The following is a 16,362-nucleotide window of genomic DNA, read 5'->3' as shown; positions in this document are numbered from 1 at the left end:
ATCACTTGATTCCTTGTACCCTGAGAAATGGTGAGACCAGTCAAGCAGTGATATAAAAAAAAAATAGTTTCATGATCGACTCTCCGAACTTTTCATTGCTGTTATCTTATTGTCAGCAACATTTTATGACTACTGACTCTTTTGAAATACTGAAGTATGAAAGTGTTGCAAGCTTTGGCATGATTTAGCATGGGTTTGCACTGGGATGGAGATGTTTGATGGACCACTTGGACAAGGAGAGTCTGCTTTATGCCTGTATTATATAATTCTTTTTGCAAGTACCTTCTGGATTTTGACACCACACAGCAGACTCTGGATTTTTTTGTGTGTGTGTGGTGCTCATGGCCTTGGCATAACAGTCAAACATTGCAATATAATGTTTTGCAAACCAAATATCCATGGCACTTTCTAGCTGCTCTATCTGACTTGATCCTTACTTCATAAAGATATCTCAAAGCGGTCGCTGAAAATGCTGCTAATTTGTGGGGTCTGAAGACTTTTTCACAAATATGCTTACAGCCATACCATACTGAGAACGCCCGATCTCATCTGATTTTGGAAGATAAGTAGTCGGGCCTGGTTAGTACTTGGATGGGAGACTACCTGGGAATACCAGGTGCTGTAAGCTCATCACCCAAATGAGGATGGGTTCCTGTTTGAGTCTGGTTCCTCTCAAGGTTTCTTCATCTTACCATCTAAGAGAGTTTTTCCTCAGGCTTGCTCATTAGGAATTAATGCAAATAAATTTAAATATAAGTCTAATATTAATCTTTAACTTTTTGTCTTTTTGAGCTTTTGAAATATATTTCTTATGTTCCGTAAAGCTGCTTTGAGACATTGTCCATTGTTAAAAGTGCTATTCAAATAAAACTGAATTGAACTGAATCATTTGTGCATACTTTTTATTAATAATAATACAGTAAGTACACCCTTAGTGTAAGTATTATTTTACATTGAATTTGATGTATTCAGATTAGCACTAATATGGTTTTAATCCACATCCTTTCACAATTTCCGCATATTGTGCTGTGAAGTCACGTTTATAGTTGATGCACCATATCTATGATTGTGTCGTTTTCCTTTATTTATGTATAAGATGACAATTTGAAGCTTTTTAAGGGATTGCTTCAAGAACTGGTCCAGTTTTGTTGTCGCGTAACATCACTTTTCAACAAATATGGCCATTTTTTCACCTGTGTACAATTATGTATATTTAGCTTCAGCTCCTCGTTGTGAGGTTTATGCTCTGTTTCTTAGCTGTGGTATGTCAATAAGTTGTTTGTTCATTCCTGCGATTATGTAGTTTGTCGAGCTTTGATATTTGTTTATTCCTGTTGCCAGTTTTGACACAAGTTTACCTGACGTTTTGCCTTCCAACAGTTTTACCTTGTTCCTATTTTTGAGACTTTTTGTTATTAAAAGCGCTTGCATTTGTATTCTACCTCATGAGACTTAGTGAGTAGTGACTTTTGTCAGTTTGTTTTGAGTAGTTGAGCTTTTGCACACCAGCTTTCTTTGAGCTACGGGCTGAAGAGATTAAATCATATAAAAGAAACTGTCATGGACTGCTGGACAGTTTCCTGCCAGAACACTAGGGGGCGGTCTGGCAGGGTTTCTTTATATTCCCATGTGCTTCTGTTTATGTTGTTTGCACATGTGCTTGCCCCACCTAATTCTTCCTCCCTTTCCCTGCCTCTGCAAACCTGTTCCTTATATTTCAATGATTACCTTCGCTATTTATCCCTGCTGTCTTGGGTTTGTGTTTGCTGAGTCCTTGTCTTTTGTTACGTAGTTTTGCCTCCTGGTTTCAGCTCTTTGTGGTCTTTGTTGCCTTGTTTTCCCCACTGTTTCTGTATTTTTTGTTATTTATCAATAAAATCCCCATTTTTCACCCTTATCGCTGCATTTGGGTCTGGATTCTGCACCAGTGGAGGCATTGACTCCTGACAGAAACCACCTTTGCCCTTTAATTGTTGAATAGGGTTCTTGCATAATAAAAGAAATTCTCCTTTTTATTTCTATTTTACATATAAAGCACATTATTTTGTCTGTGTTTTCAATCTTAGACATAATTACATTTAAGGACATTTTATGTACATCTAATGATCATCATAACCAATATTGACCTTAGCAGGAAATTGCATCATATCTCTGCCCATATTAAATTCAAACCTTATATTACTCAAGGTTTAAGGTTCTTTATTACATACATGTGGTCTAATGCTGTGAAATGTTTTTTTTTTTCTTAGTTACTCGTCCCACAGTGAAACACTGAGCAACAGAGGGGAAAAAAACAGAAAGAAATGGATTATAATTAAATATATATAGTACAATTTTACCGACATATATAATAAACATATAGTTAAATATAGGAGTCTTTTTTTTGGAGAATGCAATGAGTATAAATAAAATGCAATGGACAAAATGTGCAATCTTTTGTGTATGTGTATGAAGTAGTCACTTAGAGCTAGTCTAGTCTATAATAAAATCATAATATGCTTTAAATAATTCTTATTTCAATCTATATTTTAATTACACATTAATTTCTTATTATATTTACTATTACTTATGTGTCTTACAGAGTTGTCATTCTAGACAGCTTGTACATGCTACTCTGTATTTTCTGTCCTCTAGGGACCTCTAGTGTACACCTGAAGCCTTAATATTTTAACTTTTCCACACAGATGCCTGGTAAGCAAATTTTAATTTAATTTTGGCCCTGGTGACTAAAGAGACTAAAGTGACTTTCAGTAAAAAGGTAGTATACCGCTTTGTTTATCAGTCCTTATATAGAAGCATCTACTCATTACTGATGGTAATTAATGGTATTTAAACATGAATTCAGCTACGTATACTAACCTGGTTAACTGGATTTTTACCATAATCTACTTCACTATCACAAAGATTGGATCAGGGACATGATTAGCTATTAAGCACGCTGATAAATATATTGCTATAGACATTGCTATAGTTTCCTAACTTCTTTATTTACCCTATAACACCAAGCATATCATATTTCATACATGAATTTCTTAGGCATTTATGTCGTTATCATCATCATCATCATCATCAATACTTTCCTGAAAAAACTATTACATTCAATTTACTCCTTAACCTTTCTGCCCCCTAGTGGACTACCTGTGCACTACAGGATGTAGAAAGTCTGGATGTTGATGTGATACACATTTGGAAATCTTTGCTGATTTTTGAAAAAGTAACAGCAGGAATTACATTTGTATTGTCAAGCAACATTTAACTGATTAAAGGAACTGAGTATGATTTCATATTTTGATATTTATTTTGTAGTACAGTTGTGTATCAAATGATTTACAGCAGGAATAAATTAACTTATAAAGGAAATCTCCTAATGTTAATGTTGTATTCGATTTCATGATTTAATTAGGTTTTATTCCCAACACTGTACGACTTGAGCTTTTGTCATTAAGTTAAAATGATGTTTGCTCATGTGAGGATTTCATGGTGTAACTGGTTCGGGTTTAGAAAACACATTTATCAATGGAGATTTGGCCAAATGTAGAGATTTGTGTGTAGCGTTTTACAATAAAAGTGTGGTTTATAATTACACAATGAGTGAGATGCAGGAGCTTCAGCTTACAGGTTTTGGTCATGGTGCTGCAAGTTTCAGTATTAGTTTTAAAAAAAAAATTAAGAAAAATTTTGATCAGGTAAATTCAATGCAGGTGGTGCAGTGGGTAGCGTTGTGACTTCACAGCTCCAGGGTTCTAGGATACACCACGTTACTGTCACATTACCCTTCGCAGGTTCTTCCCGTGTCTGCTAAGATATCCCTGTTTCTAAACATCTCAAACAGGGGTGTCCAATCTTATCCGCAATGGGCCGGTGTGGGTGCAGGTTTTCATTACAAGCAAGCAGAAGCTACACCTGATTCCATCTATTTAATTAAGTAATCTTGATCTATCTTATCTTAATCTTATCGTAATCTTAATCTAGCTTTCAGTAGTCTCAGGTATGGCTTCTGCTCGGTTGGAATGAAACCCGCACCCTCACCAGCCCTTTGGGGATAAAATTAGACACTCCTGTCCTAAAACATGCTACAAAGTGGATTGACTAAAATGAGTTTCCTGTAGGTGTGAATCTGTGTGTGTGTGTGTGTGTGTGTGGTGGCCATAAGAGCAGGGGCGGACTTAACCAATAAGCGAGGTAAGCAGCCGCTTATGGCCCCAGGGAATTAAGGGGCCCCAACTAATACCAAGAAGCCTATATAAATCATATAGTACTTATTACTTTTCTATCGTATATTGTATGGTCTGTCTATAATCATTAAGATTTTAACATTATTATTACATCTTTTCAAATGCGCCCCCCCCCCATGATTCATGAATAGTGGAACGTTCCTATCGTACTGCACATGCAGGAGATTCCCATACCTGGAATCATTTAGGGCCCCCAAATCACAAAGTCCGCCCCTGTATAAGAGTCCAATTTATGATGTATTCCTGCCTCGCCCAGAATGAGCTCTGGATCCACTGTGAACACTGTAAAGGATAAAGCACTTGAGAAAGTTTAGTTTAGTGTTTTCTCTTGTAGATGAATTCTATGTTCATTCATTTATTCTTCAGCAATATTCTGGTCAGGATAAAGATGGTTCTGCAGATGGTGGGAATATATCTAAGTGCAATTTAGAGTCATGAGTACACCTACCTGCATGCTTTTGGTAGGTATTGTATAGATGGTGATGAAGTAAGATACAAAAGACACAGGTAGGTGGTTCACAAAACTAGGAATCATTTGTAAGTGTGTATGTACAATGAAACTGAAACACTCGATATCGTGTTGGAGGTAAGAGCAGTGTGGGAAGGTTAAATTAGCAGAGCAATAGAAATTAAAGTGGTGTAATCTACACAACATAGTGGGAGATATACCAGAGTTAAAAAGAGAACAAACTGTTGGTGTGATTCTCACTGATGCATCTGCGACCAGGACAGTAAGTCTATATGGTGTATCGAAAGCCACATTATCCTGGATAATGACAGCATACCACTGAGAAGGACGAATCACATCCAACAGGACGCAAGAGGAAGCTGTCTAAAAAAAGATGTCTCTGTACTACCCCAGATTGTGTCCAATAAACATTAAAAAACTGCTGACTAACTTCCTGCAGAATCAAACTGTGCACCTTGACTGTCCTTATTCCAGAAAAACTGTTCATAAAGAGCTCCACAGGGTTAATAATCATGGTCAGGCTGTCATAGTTAAACGTTTGGTCACTCTTGCTGATGCCGAATGTCAGTTTGGAGTTGGAAATCATGTGGACTATGTGACACGTATTGTTTTCCGATGAGTCCACCTTCACATTGTGTGTGTGTGTGTGTTATGTATGTAAAGTATTATTATTAATATTATGTATTTATACGTTTATTTGTTTCTATGTGATTTTGCATCCATTTAGATTTGCACGGATGTGAAAAATGTGCTGTAGATACTCCAAAGTCTGGACAAATTTGAATGAGCAAAGAAGTCCTGAATTTATTTTAAAAACTTTTTATTTTAAAAAAGTTAATTATACCATGATCTAATTATAACGATAGCATGTTATTGCATGTTATTTATTTATTATTTTTAATTTTATTTTATTATTTGTCTTTTGTCTGCACATGTATTACTCCAGAAAGACAAAAAAACATTATAATAATTGTTCTTCTAATCCATTTTGAAGACTTCAGATGAAGACGTTTTCAGACTGCAGCTCAGTGAAAGAAGAGGAAAACAGAAGATAGCTTGTCTGATTTTCAGACCTTCTCAAAGGTGCGCACTGCCACAATATCCTCGTATGACATTGACTGCAATATTTAAAGAAATTCCTGTTAGAAAATGCTTTTAAATAGTTGATCACACCCGGGTGCAACTTTAAAAGAGTCGTATAAGAGTGATTCTCACCTTGATCAGTTGCCCATCCTTGATCATGTAGACATTGCAAGACTCAGAATCATCCCACTTTGACACCTCAATGAGGCTGTCTCCATCTAGGCTCACAGTCACCTAGCAAACAGGCTTCTGGTTATCTCATGATAATTTATAATGCTGAGAATGTTCCTTAGATAAATGGCTGGATAAATGGTTATTAAAGTTATGGATAAAGTTATTATTCAGCAGCTAAGTGTGCTGAACATTTTCTTCATACCAGGACAAACCGCACACATTAGGTTAGCTAATTTATAATCTTCTATGAAATGAATTCTAGGTTCCTACTTTGCAGTCTTTGCCATCCATCGTCTTCGACTGGAACTCCTCACCCAGTTTGAAAGAAATTTTTTGGTTAGCAACAAGGCTCTCTACATCAAAGACCACCGTGTCATCATCTTGGGAAATAATCATTTTCGGTTTAAGAACATGTCCAATGTTTCTCCATTCATCAGAAATACCTGTGATGGTATAAACAATTGTCAGTAAAAATACATTTGAGTCATATGCAGAAGCACCACCAATTGGCAGAACTTACCGAATGCTTTCATGTACTCATCAAAGTTTTCAGCATTAACAAGCTTCCAAACGCCAATGAATTTCTCCATTATTTTTATTTCTATTTAGCAGTCGCCAAAGATGTATCTGATCCTCTTCTTCTTCTTCTTCTTACCTCTTATCTGGAGAGTTGACTAGGAATATTTATATGCTATGTGAGGGGAGGAGATTTGCTAAGAAGTAACCTTATTTGATTGTAACATTATGTCAAGAGAACTGCTGCATAATCACAATTGGTGGTTATAGGGATTGTTGTTGATGTTACTGAAAATATTACTGTATAAAGTAACTATTCAGATAAAAACTGCTAGTTCATTTTAAGTGCTTTAAATACTGGAGTACTGGAGTTTCATCTTTAACAATGTGATCTACTTTCTGAATAATATCTCTTCATTCAGCATGACAAATGGTGGCTCTGTGATCGAGGAAGAAAATAGTGTCTGACAACTGAAATTTAATCATTTTTTGGACAAATTTTAGTCCAAATTGCACTTTTCTGGAATGTTTTTTGACACAAAGAGTGAAATTTCCTTTAAAAGAAGATTTTCTTTTTTTTATCCCTCTCATATGAATGTATTTTTAGTGTTTCCTGCTTCCTGCTTCCTTTTTCCTGTTAAACAGGAAAACCTTTAATTAAAAACATTAAACAGATGGAATTGATTTGATGAATGAAATGTAATATGGCAGAATATCTGAACCAACCACAGAAGAAAATAGTGACAAAGTCAAAAAATTTACCCAAATTGCACTTTTATGATTTTTGTCCTATTTATAAAACTTAAAATTAATTTATTTCCTGTTTGCAAAACGTTAAGGTAATGTTTCTGTTTGACACAAATAGAGAAAATTTATTTATTTATTTTGGACGTATTTTTGTTTCAGGTTTCATGCTTAATGCATACTGTTTTCAGTTGAAAATGAAAAACTGGCTAACATTTGTTTAGATGGAACTGATTTAATAACCAAAATATAATTTGTCAGAATATCTCATATTAAAACAATATAAGCTGTATTGACTCTTTGTTGATTAAACAGTGAGTTGCTGCAATGGACTAAAAATTATTTTAATATTTGTATTGTGATCAAACTTCACTGGATTGTAGACAATAATTTAAAACATAATAGTCAGAGGAATGTTTTTTCTATTTTCTCTGAAGTCATGTCTAGTGAACTTTAATGTTGTTTTTGAGAACATGCTTTATTTGAATGTAAGAAAATCCTTCTGAAGATTTTTGAAATTATCACAGTTGCAAATGTGGAACAGAAATAAACTCTGCATAAGTAACAAGGAAGCCTGGGGTTACTCAGCATTATTGCACCATAGTGGCAAACAGAAAACCTGAAATAAAAGAGTGTGCAATATAACAATTAGAGTATCTCTTGTATTTTATATTATTATTTTATTTTTATATTATTTTATAAATGACTTTTTGGGTCCATTTGTTCTCTTACCAAATTTCTCCTAGTGAAGGTAGAAAATAAAATTCTCACAGAGAGGACCCAGGCTTGTGTGTTGCACTGAAGCATATCAAAGCATGTAGTTGAAAAACATAAACCTCACCTCATCTAATCTCACATACTAATATTTGATGCACAGACGAGCACAAAACCATGCATTCCATTTGTAAGTGCTTTAATGACACCTGGATTTGTCATTTTTGCCAGGTTTACATATTTCACATGGTGTATATATATATATATATATATATATATATATATATATATATATATATATATATATATATATATATACATATATAAAATGATTTTAAATCCTATTTTGTGCCAAAAATGACCCAATGACCCATGATTGTCAGGATGTGGTGCATTTACCCTTTCAATGTCTTATAATGTGTGGTGGTAGCTGGTTAAGGTTCTGGGTTGTTGCTTGGAAGATCGGGGTTTAAGCCCTAGCACTGCCAAGCTGTCCTTGAACAAGTGCCCCAACCCACCCTGCTCCTGGGGTGCTGCATCATGGCTGACCCTGCGCTCTGACCCTAACCCTCCAAGGATGGGAAATGCAAAGAAATAATTTCAATATGCTGTAATGTTTATGATACAAAATAAAGGCTACTTAACTTAAATACAACATTGAAATGAGCAGTTCAGCTGCAGCAGGCTACAAACTGAAATTATTTTTAGGTATTATTTTACCAAATTAGGTATTAGGACATTATTCAGAATGAACAGTAAGAGTGTGCTGTCTTTTTGGAGGACTGGGAGCCATCCACTAACCACTCTTTACATCTGTGGTGAGCAGAAAAGCATGTCAGAAAAGACAACATGCCAAATGTTGAGCAGGATGAGCTACATGACCACAGCAGGATCCACTCCTGTCACCCAAAAACAGGAATCCGAGGCTACTAAGTGAGTGATATTAAAATTAGCATTTGCAAATTTGTGCTCTAAATGCTTTGCAGCTAAGCAGTCCCATACACAGCAATTCATCAAATCTGAGAAATGACTGTTCACTTGTTGACCCCTGTATCCCACCACTTGACAGGTGTCATTGTAATGAGATGCAATGTTAGACGCTGTGGAATTTGATATCAGTCAATCTCCATTAGTGCTTCTTTGAGCATCTTTGTGGAATAAGCTCCTAGATCACGTTGTCACAGGCACGAACACCTCAGCCGCACCCCCGCACTTCCAATCACCGGACTTTTAATCGCGTCACCTGCACTCAATCACACAGCGCCTACTTAAAGCCCTCACCCACAGAGCCCAGCGGCTAGTATTAAAACTGTTGAAGCTAGAGTACCGAGTTACTGCTCCAGTATTTTCGAGTTGGATATTTCCTTTCGTCGTATTGCCTTTTTTCCTTGCCTTAGTTATTAAAGTCGTGTTGGACCTGCTCTCTGTCTCCGTGTGTGTTGTGACAGAATACTAGCCCTAAAAACAACAAAGTACGAGATCCTACCAGGAAGATGGAAGGTCAGCACAACGGCACACCTCCTACAGCAGCTCAGCCACAAACTGACCCGTCTGCCGCCCCGGACCCTATCACTGCTCTGGCGGCCTCACTACAGCAAGCGGTACTGTCCGTGATGACACAACCGACCTGTCCGGTAGCTAAACCAGCATTATTCTCGGGCGGAGCAGCCAAATGTGCCGGTTTCATCATGCAATGCCAGCTCTATTTTGAGGTTGTTCCTCAGTTGTTCCCTGATGACCGCACTAAAATCGCCTTTATCCTGTCGCTGCTGTCCGGTGAGGCCCGACGCTGGGCAGAGGTATTGTGGACATCTGAGAGCCCAGTGTTCGTGTCGTTAACGAATTTTCTGGCCCACTTCAAGGCGGTTTTCGGTGCGGGCGCTTCCACCCTCTCGACACATGATGAGCTGTTCACTCTGCGGCAAGGTAGAAACACCGTCCGCGAGTATACGCTGCACTTCCGCACGCTGGCGGAATCTAGCGGATGGAATGAGATGGCGCTACTCGCGGCGTACCAGTGCGGGTTACAGCCTGAGATCCGACGGCAGATGGCTATATATGAAGACTCCAGCAGCCTGGAGGCCTTCCTGTTGAAGGCTCAGACAGTGGCCCAACATCTCGTTGTGGTTCCGGGTGGAGGGAACAACCATTCCGAGGCTTCACCCCGCGAGGAGTTCTCCGCACCAGAGCCGATGCAAACGGACGAGTATCATCTATCCGCGGACGAACGACAGCGCCGGCTTCAGCATGGGCTCTGCCTCTACTGCAGAGAGTCTGGTCATTCCATTCCTACCTGTCCTGTCCATCCTGTACACCCAGCTGTGAGTACTATCCACCTCAGCTCAGTACTCTCTAATCCTCGGTATCATGATGCCACATTAATTTTTGACTCTCACTCTTATTCTGTCAGCGTGCTCTTCGACTTTATTTCCACCCACATCCTCTCTGCATGCCATAACCCACAACAAAGGAACCCGACGTGCTATCGTATCACAACCATCCAAGGAAAGCCGCTGGGTCGAGGACTGGTGCAGTGGCGGATGCCAGAATTGACGCTGCGCATCGGCTGTATGCATGAGAAGGTGCTCTCACTGTTGGTGTTGGAGGAGGCCAGGGTGGACTTTGTCCTAGCCCATGGCTGGCGCAACATCAACCCACGATTCGGTGGAGTACAGGATGCATTGAACAGTGGAGCGATCATTGCCTCAGCTCTTGCCTACGCGCACTCCCGCACCCTCCACCTAGATCTGTTCTCCTGGGGTCGACGAACATCGAGAGCCCCCCTACTGGCCGTGAGGTGGACCTCCCAGGAGAGTATCAGGATTACACGGAGGTGTTTAGCAAAGTCGCCGTTACAAAGCTCCCACCACATCGATCCTGGGATTGTGCTGTGGACCTTCTGCTCAACGCTAAGATGCCCAAAGGGCGCATCTATCCCCTGTCTGTCCCGGAGCATAAGGCCATGGAAGAATATATCAAAGAGGCACGCCGCCAGGGGTTCATACGCCCTTCTACCTCCCCGGTGGCATCCAGCTTCTTCTTTGTGGCAAAAAAGGATGGCAGGCTTCGACCGTGTATCAATTACCGGAATCTTAATGCCCAAACGGTGAAATTCGCCTACCCCTTGCCGCTAGTCCCAGCTGCCCTCGAGGAGTTACGTGGAGCTCGTATCTTCACCAAGCTGGACCTGAGAAGCGCATATAACCTCATCCACATTCGTCAGGGAGATGAGTGGAAGACGGCGTTCATCACACCTTCTGGGCACTACAAGTACTGGGTCATGCCATATGGGCTCACAAATGCTCCAGCGGTATTCCAGAATTTCATGAACGAAATCTTCCATGATATGCTCCACCGGTTCGTCATCGTATACATTGATGACATTCTAATCTACTCTTCCAACCGGTCGGAGCACATCCACCATGTCCGTCAGGTACTCGACCGCCTCCACCGCCACCACCTTTTTCTCAAACTTGAAAAGTGCGAGTTCCACCAAACTGTCGTGCAGTTTCTGGGTTACATCATCTCCGCTGCGGGTATTAAAATGGACCAGGCAAAAGCAGACGCAGTGATGAACTGGCTGCAGCCAGAGACAGTCAAGGAGCTGCAACGGTTTCTGGGGTTTGCGAATTTCTACCGCCGCTTCATCCACAACTACAGCCAAATCACTGCTCCCCTCACTTCATTATTATGCGGACAGCCTAAGACCCTCACCTGGTCGAAGTTAGCGGTCGAAGCCTAGCAGCTAAAAGCCGCCTTTTGTTCCGCTCCTACATTATTGCATCCTGATCCTAGCCAGCCTTTCGTAGTCGAGGTACATGCCTCTGTGCTAGGGGTAGGAGTGGTGCTGTCACAACGGGGAAGTAAGCCCCTGGCACTCCATCCATGCGCCTTCTTTTCAAGGAATCTAACCCTGGCGGAGCGTAACTATGACATCGGAAACCGTGAGCTGTTGGCACGGAGGAATGGCGGCTCTGGCTGGAGGGGGCTGTCCATCCCTTTGAAGTCATCACTGATCACAAGAATCTACAATACCTCAAAGAAGCCAAATGCTTAAACCCACGACAAGCGCACTGGGCGCTCTTCTTCACGAGGTTTCAATTCACAGTCTCCTATCGTCCCAGTTGTAAGAACACAAAAGCCGACGCACTATCCAGAATGTATTCACCAGACCCTCAATCCGATGCATGTGAACCGGTACTTCCTCCAGATCTGTTCGTCTGCCCCATCCTCTGGGCCATCGACGAGGATATCCATGCCGCCTCAGCGAATGAACCCGCTCTGCCGGGGAGCCCAGTAGGCAAAACCTACGTTCCAGTGTCCCTCCGTCTTAACCTCCTGGACTCTGTGCACTCATCTCTGGGCTCTGGCCATCCGGGTAGACAACGCACCCTCTCACTCCTCCAGAACAGGTATTGGTGGCCAAATATGAGTAAGGATGTAAACCAGTTTGTGAAAGGTTGTTCCGTTTGTGCTGTGATTTCCACACCCCGCCGCTTACCGGAAGGGAAACTCATGCCACTCCCTATTCCCCACCGACCATGGTCCCACCTGGGAGTGGACTTCATCACCGACCTGCCCGCGTCGGAAGGCTTTACCACCATCCTCGTCGTGGTAGATCGATTTTCTAAAGCTTGTATACTCATACCCCTCAAGGGCCTACCCACTGCCCTGGAGACAGCTAATGCCCTCTTCCACCAAGTGTTCAGACACTTCTGCATTCCCGAAGATACCGTGTCAGACAGAGGGCCCCAGTTCATCTCCAGGGTATGGAGGGGTTTCTTAGGACAACTGGGTACATCTGTAAGCTTATCCTCTGGTTACCACCCTCAATCTAATGGCCAAATGGAGTGGAAAATCCAGGAAATTGGGCACTACCTCTGAGCATACTGCCACGAACGCCAGCATGATTGGAGCCAATACCTGCCCTGGGCCGAGTATGCACAAAACTCACTCCGTCAAGAAACCACCAGACTCACCCCTTTTCAGTGCATACTCGGCTATCAGCCACCTCTGTTCCTGTGGTCAGGCGAACCTGCTGAAATACCTTCAGTCGATCACTGGTTCCGAGAGAGTGAGAGGGTCTGGGGATCAGCACATGTCCACCTGTGCCGCGCTATTCGCCGGCAGAAGCACCAAAGAAACACTGTGCTACCATCCAGGCAACCAAGTATGGCTTTCCACCCATGACATCTGCCTCAAACTCCCCTGTAGAAAGCTCCTACAGAGCCTGAGATCTTGTCGCCACCCCAGATCGACGCAGACAACACGGTCTACCAAGTCCGAGAGATAATGAACTCCAGACGACGACGCGGCCGTCTGCAATATCTGGTCGACTGGGAGGGGTATGATCATGGGTGGACCGGGATGACATCCTCGATCCGGCACTGCTCGCCGACTTCCATCAGCACCACCCAGACCAACCCGCTCCCAGAGGCCGCAGCCGCCCCCGTCGTCACTCTCGGATGTCTGGAGATGCCCGGGGGGGGGGGGGGTACTGTCACAGGCACGAACACCTCAGCCGCACCCCCGCGCTCCCAATCACCGGACTTTTAATCACACCACCTGCACTCAGTCACACAGCGCCTACTTAAAGCCCTCACCCACAGAGCCCAGCGGCTAGTATTAAAACTGTTCAAGCTAGAGTACCGAGTTACTGCTCCAGTATTTTTGAGTTGGATATTTCCTTTCGTCATATTGCCTTTTATTCCCTGCCTTAGTTATTAAAGCCGTGTTGGACCTGCTCTCTGTCTCCGTGTGTGTTGTGACACACGTCATAGAGGGGGTCAAAGCCAATGTTTTACGAAGAAAATAAGCTTTAAGATATTTACATTTTTAAGATTGCTTAAACGTCTCTATTGTGTAGTTGCAGTAGTGATTAATAGCTATCTCCCCATGTGACATAATTTCTCATGGCACTAAGGGAAATTATACAGTCTACAAATTGGCACCAATTCATTAAGAAGATCACTAATATTTCCAGGTGGAGTTTTATTTTGGGGTTCCTTTTAATATGCAGAAAGTGATTAGAAGTTGCAAATGTGCAAGTGTCATGAATCCTATTATCCATGAGTGAGCCAAGAGACCACTAATAACTGATTCATGAGCTGTTCTATTGCATTGAGACTTTGTGTGGAGAAGACTGGTGGAGACTCCTAGCTTGGGGGAAGAAGTTGTTTGCTAGTCTGTATAAACAGAAGCTTATGCATATTTTACCAGAGTGCAGGAGTCAAAAGAGTCCATGACTGAGGTGAGTGTTGTCCTTTATAATCTTTGCTGTCTTAAGACCACTCTATTAAGTGTTTTTGATGTACATGACCACAGTATCAGTGATAGCTCTCAGAGGTTTTAATCACCCATGACAATTCTTTATGCTAATTATGTTATGTCAGACTGTAACGTTAGATGCCAGTGATACCTGTTCAGTGTCATTTGGAAGTCATGGCATATGGAAATGTGACTTGCCTAAGCTTTTATCTTCTATACTTACCCACTTGTTCTAATCTGTTACTGCTGAGGCTAATACAAGCTGGCACTGTATCACAGGCAGTGACTAATAGCACCCAAATGCTCTTGGAATCAAGGCCAACTAAACTTACTTGGAGGCAATTGTTGCTTGCCAAACTAGATCTTACTCAGCAAGACTACTGGGGTTGTGTTACCAGTCTCAGGCACACGTTAGGCTATCTTTGCATACCCCCTAGGGGTTGATTCAGTCAAACATGACCAGCTGTTGTATCACACGAAGAACAACAGTTTTACAATGGAAAAAATTACCTTTACATCATCTATATGAGAGGGGTGGGCTTGGTGACCTATTTATAACCACAAAACAGGGTGGTACTGGAAGAAAAGTTAAAAAACCCATGATTAAATCATACAAATAAACTGAAACTAAGTCACTGCATAGTTGTTAGTTGTTAGACCAATAATGTTGGACCTTAAACAGTTTTAATAAACAAAGGCTATGTGTATTGTTAAAAGTGCTTATACATTAAAATTACTTCTGAAAAGAAGAACAAACTTTTAAAAAAATCTTGCACCTCATGTAACCAGATGTCTCGGTGCATTTATACACACACACACACACACTAATCAGCCATAACATTAAAACAGCTCTAACCCAAGGCATGGACTCTCTGATGGCACCAAGGTGTTATCATCAAATCCTGTAAGTTGTGAGGTGGAGCCTCCACAGATCGAACTTGCTTGTCCAGCATGTCCAACAGATGCTCAGTTGAGATCTGCCAGAATTTGGAAGCCAAGTCAATACTGAACCCTTTGTCTAGTAAGCATAATTCCAATCCAATTCCAGTGTTCAGACATAGTCAGACTTAACCTTTTCAGCAATGTGTGCTATAGTAGCTCTTCTTTACAACTTGATGAGGGCATCGAAGATCTTAATGTAGAAGTTTATTGCAGTACATAAAGTACTTTGGGTTCATCAGAGTCAAAAAGAACGCAGGACAAATCCTGCTCAAACCTTTTATACAGTGTTTTATTAGTGTGTAATTTAAATGAGTTTCACTTTAAATGTAAATTAGTGTAAGAACTGTGTATTCCCAAAGGGCTGGATGATACTGTCATCTAGCCAGATGTCTTTCAATGGTAATCACGTTCACGTACACTTTGGCTAGGTATTGTTCTAGGTGTTATCACCCAAATGGTCGGGCGCTAATCACTGTCACGCACACCCTTTGTTCCAGGACGGTTCTTGATGTCCTGCTGCCGCTCCCAGACTAATAATTAATTGGATTAAGTGTTCTAAATGTTTGGTAAGGCTGCTTTAAGCCAATGTACAATACCAAAATAGATAAACTGGTTTGAATTAAAGATATTTCTATATGATATGTAAGCCTTTTTGGGAATGAGCTCTTTCAGATGTGTACTGTGGAGTGGAATCTGGGTTGAGGCAGTCTGTAGTTTCTTACAAAGTATTCAGACCACATCTCTATTCAGTCTCCAAAGTTTCTGCTAATTAGTTTGGATGCATTTCTCTGTTGTCAGACAGAATGACCTCATTCATTCTGCTGAAACCATCATGAGTTACATCACCAATAAAGATTATTGATCATGATCCAGAAGTAGCCATGTGAGCCCAAACTATGATACTCCACCTTGCTCGACCAATGTGATTGTATGCTTTGAATCATGATCATTTGTCCTCTTCAAAATGGCTTGCTTTTCTTCCATAGGCATCTCTCAGGTCTTATTATTGGTTTATCCTTTTTAACAATTAGTGCAGTCTTCATGGATGAAACCCAGGACTCAGAGCTATTAATTGTTTGAACTAATAATCTAACAGTGAACACCTGGGGAATAAGAAACAGTGGTCAAGTCTAATCTTCTTGATCACTTGAAAAGTGCATGGGCTCAAACCAAAAGTACCTTGTTCTTTGTCAATCTTTTGCGTTTCTGTGCTACAAT

The 16,362-nt window shown here is 41.0% G+C and overlaps 1 protein-coding gene and 1 pseudogene across 1 annotated transcript; one reads left to right on the top strand and one right to left on the bottom strand.

Annotated features, from left to right (window-relative positions):
* Nucleotides 1-511: 511 nt before the first annotated feature.
* Nucleotides 512-628, top strand: LOC131346324 (5S ribosomal RNA; annotated as a pseudogene).
* A 4,941-nt stretch (nt 629-5,569) lies between these two features.
* Nucleotides 5,570-6,624, bottom strand: LOC131345657 (fatty acid-binding protein, brain-like). The gene is made up of 4 exons (XM_058378653.1): nt 6,482-6,624; nt 6,232-6,404; nt 5,920-6,021; nt 5,570-5,822 (listed from the first exon to the last, which is right to left on the bottom strand). The coding sequence occupies exons 1-4, from the start codon at nt 6,549-6,551 to the stop codon at nt 5,772-5,774; spliced, it is 396 nt and encodes a 131-aa protein (XP_058234636.1). The 5' UTR covers nt 6,552-6,624; the 3' UTR covers nt 5,570-5,771.
* Between the last annotated feature and the right edge of the window lie 9,738 nt (nt 6,625-16,362).

The sequence above is a fragment of the Hemibagrus wyckioides genome, linkage group LG25 (genome assembly GCF_019097595.1).
Source record: "Hemibagrus wyckioides isolate EC202008001 linkage group LG25, SWU_Hwy_1.0, whole genome shotgun sequence".
Taxonomy (NCBI): Eukaryota; Metazoa; Chordata; class Actinopteri; order Siluriformes; family Bagridae; genus Hemibagrus; species Hemibagrus wyckioides.
This window is presented reverse-complemented; position numbering and strand designations above follow the sequence as displayed.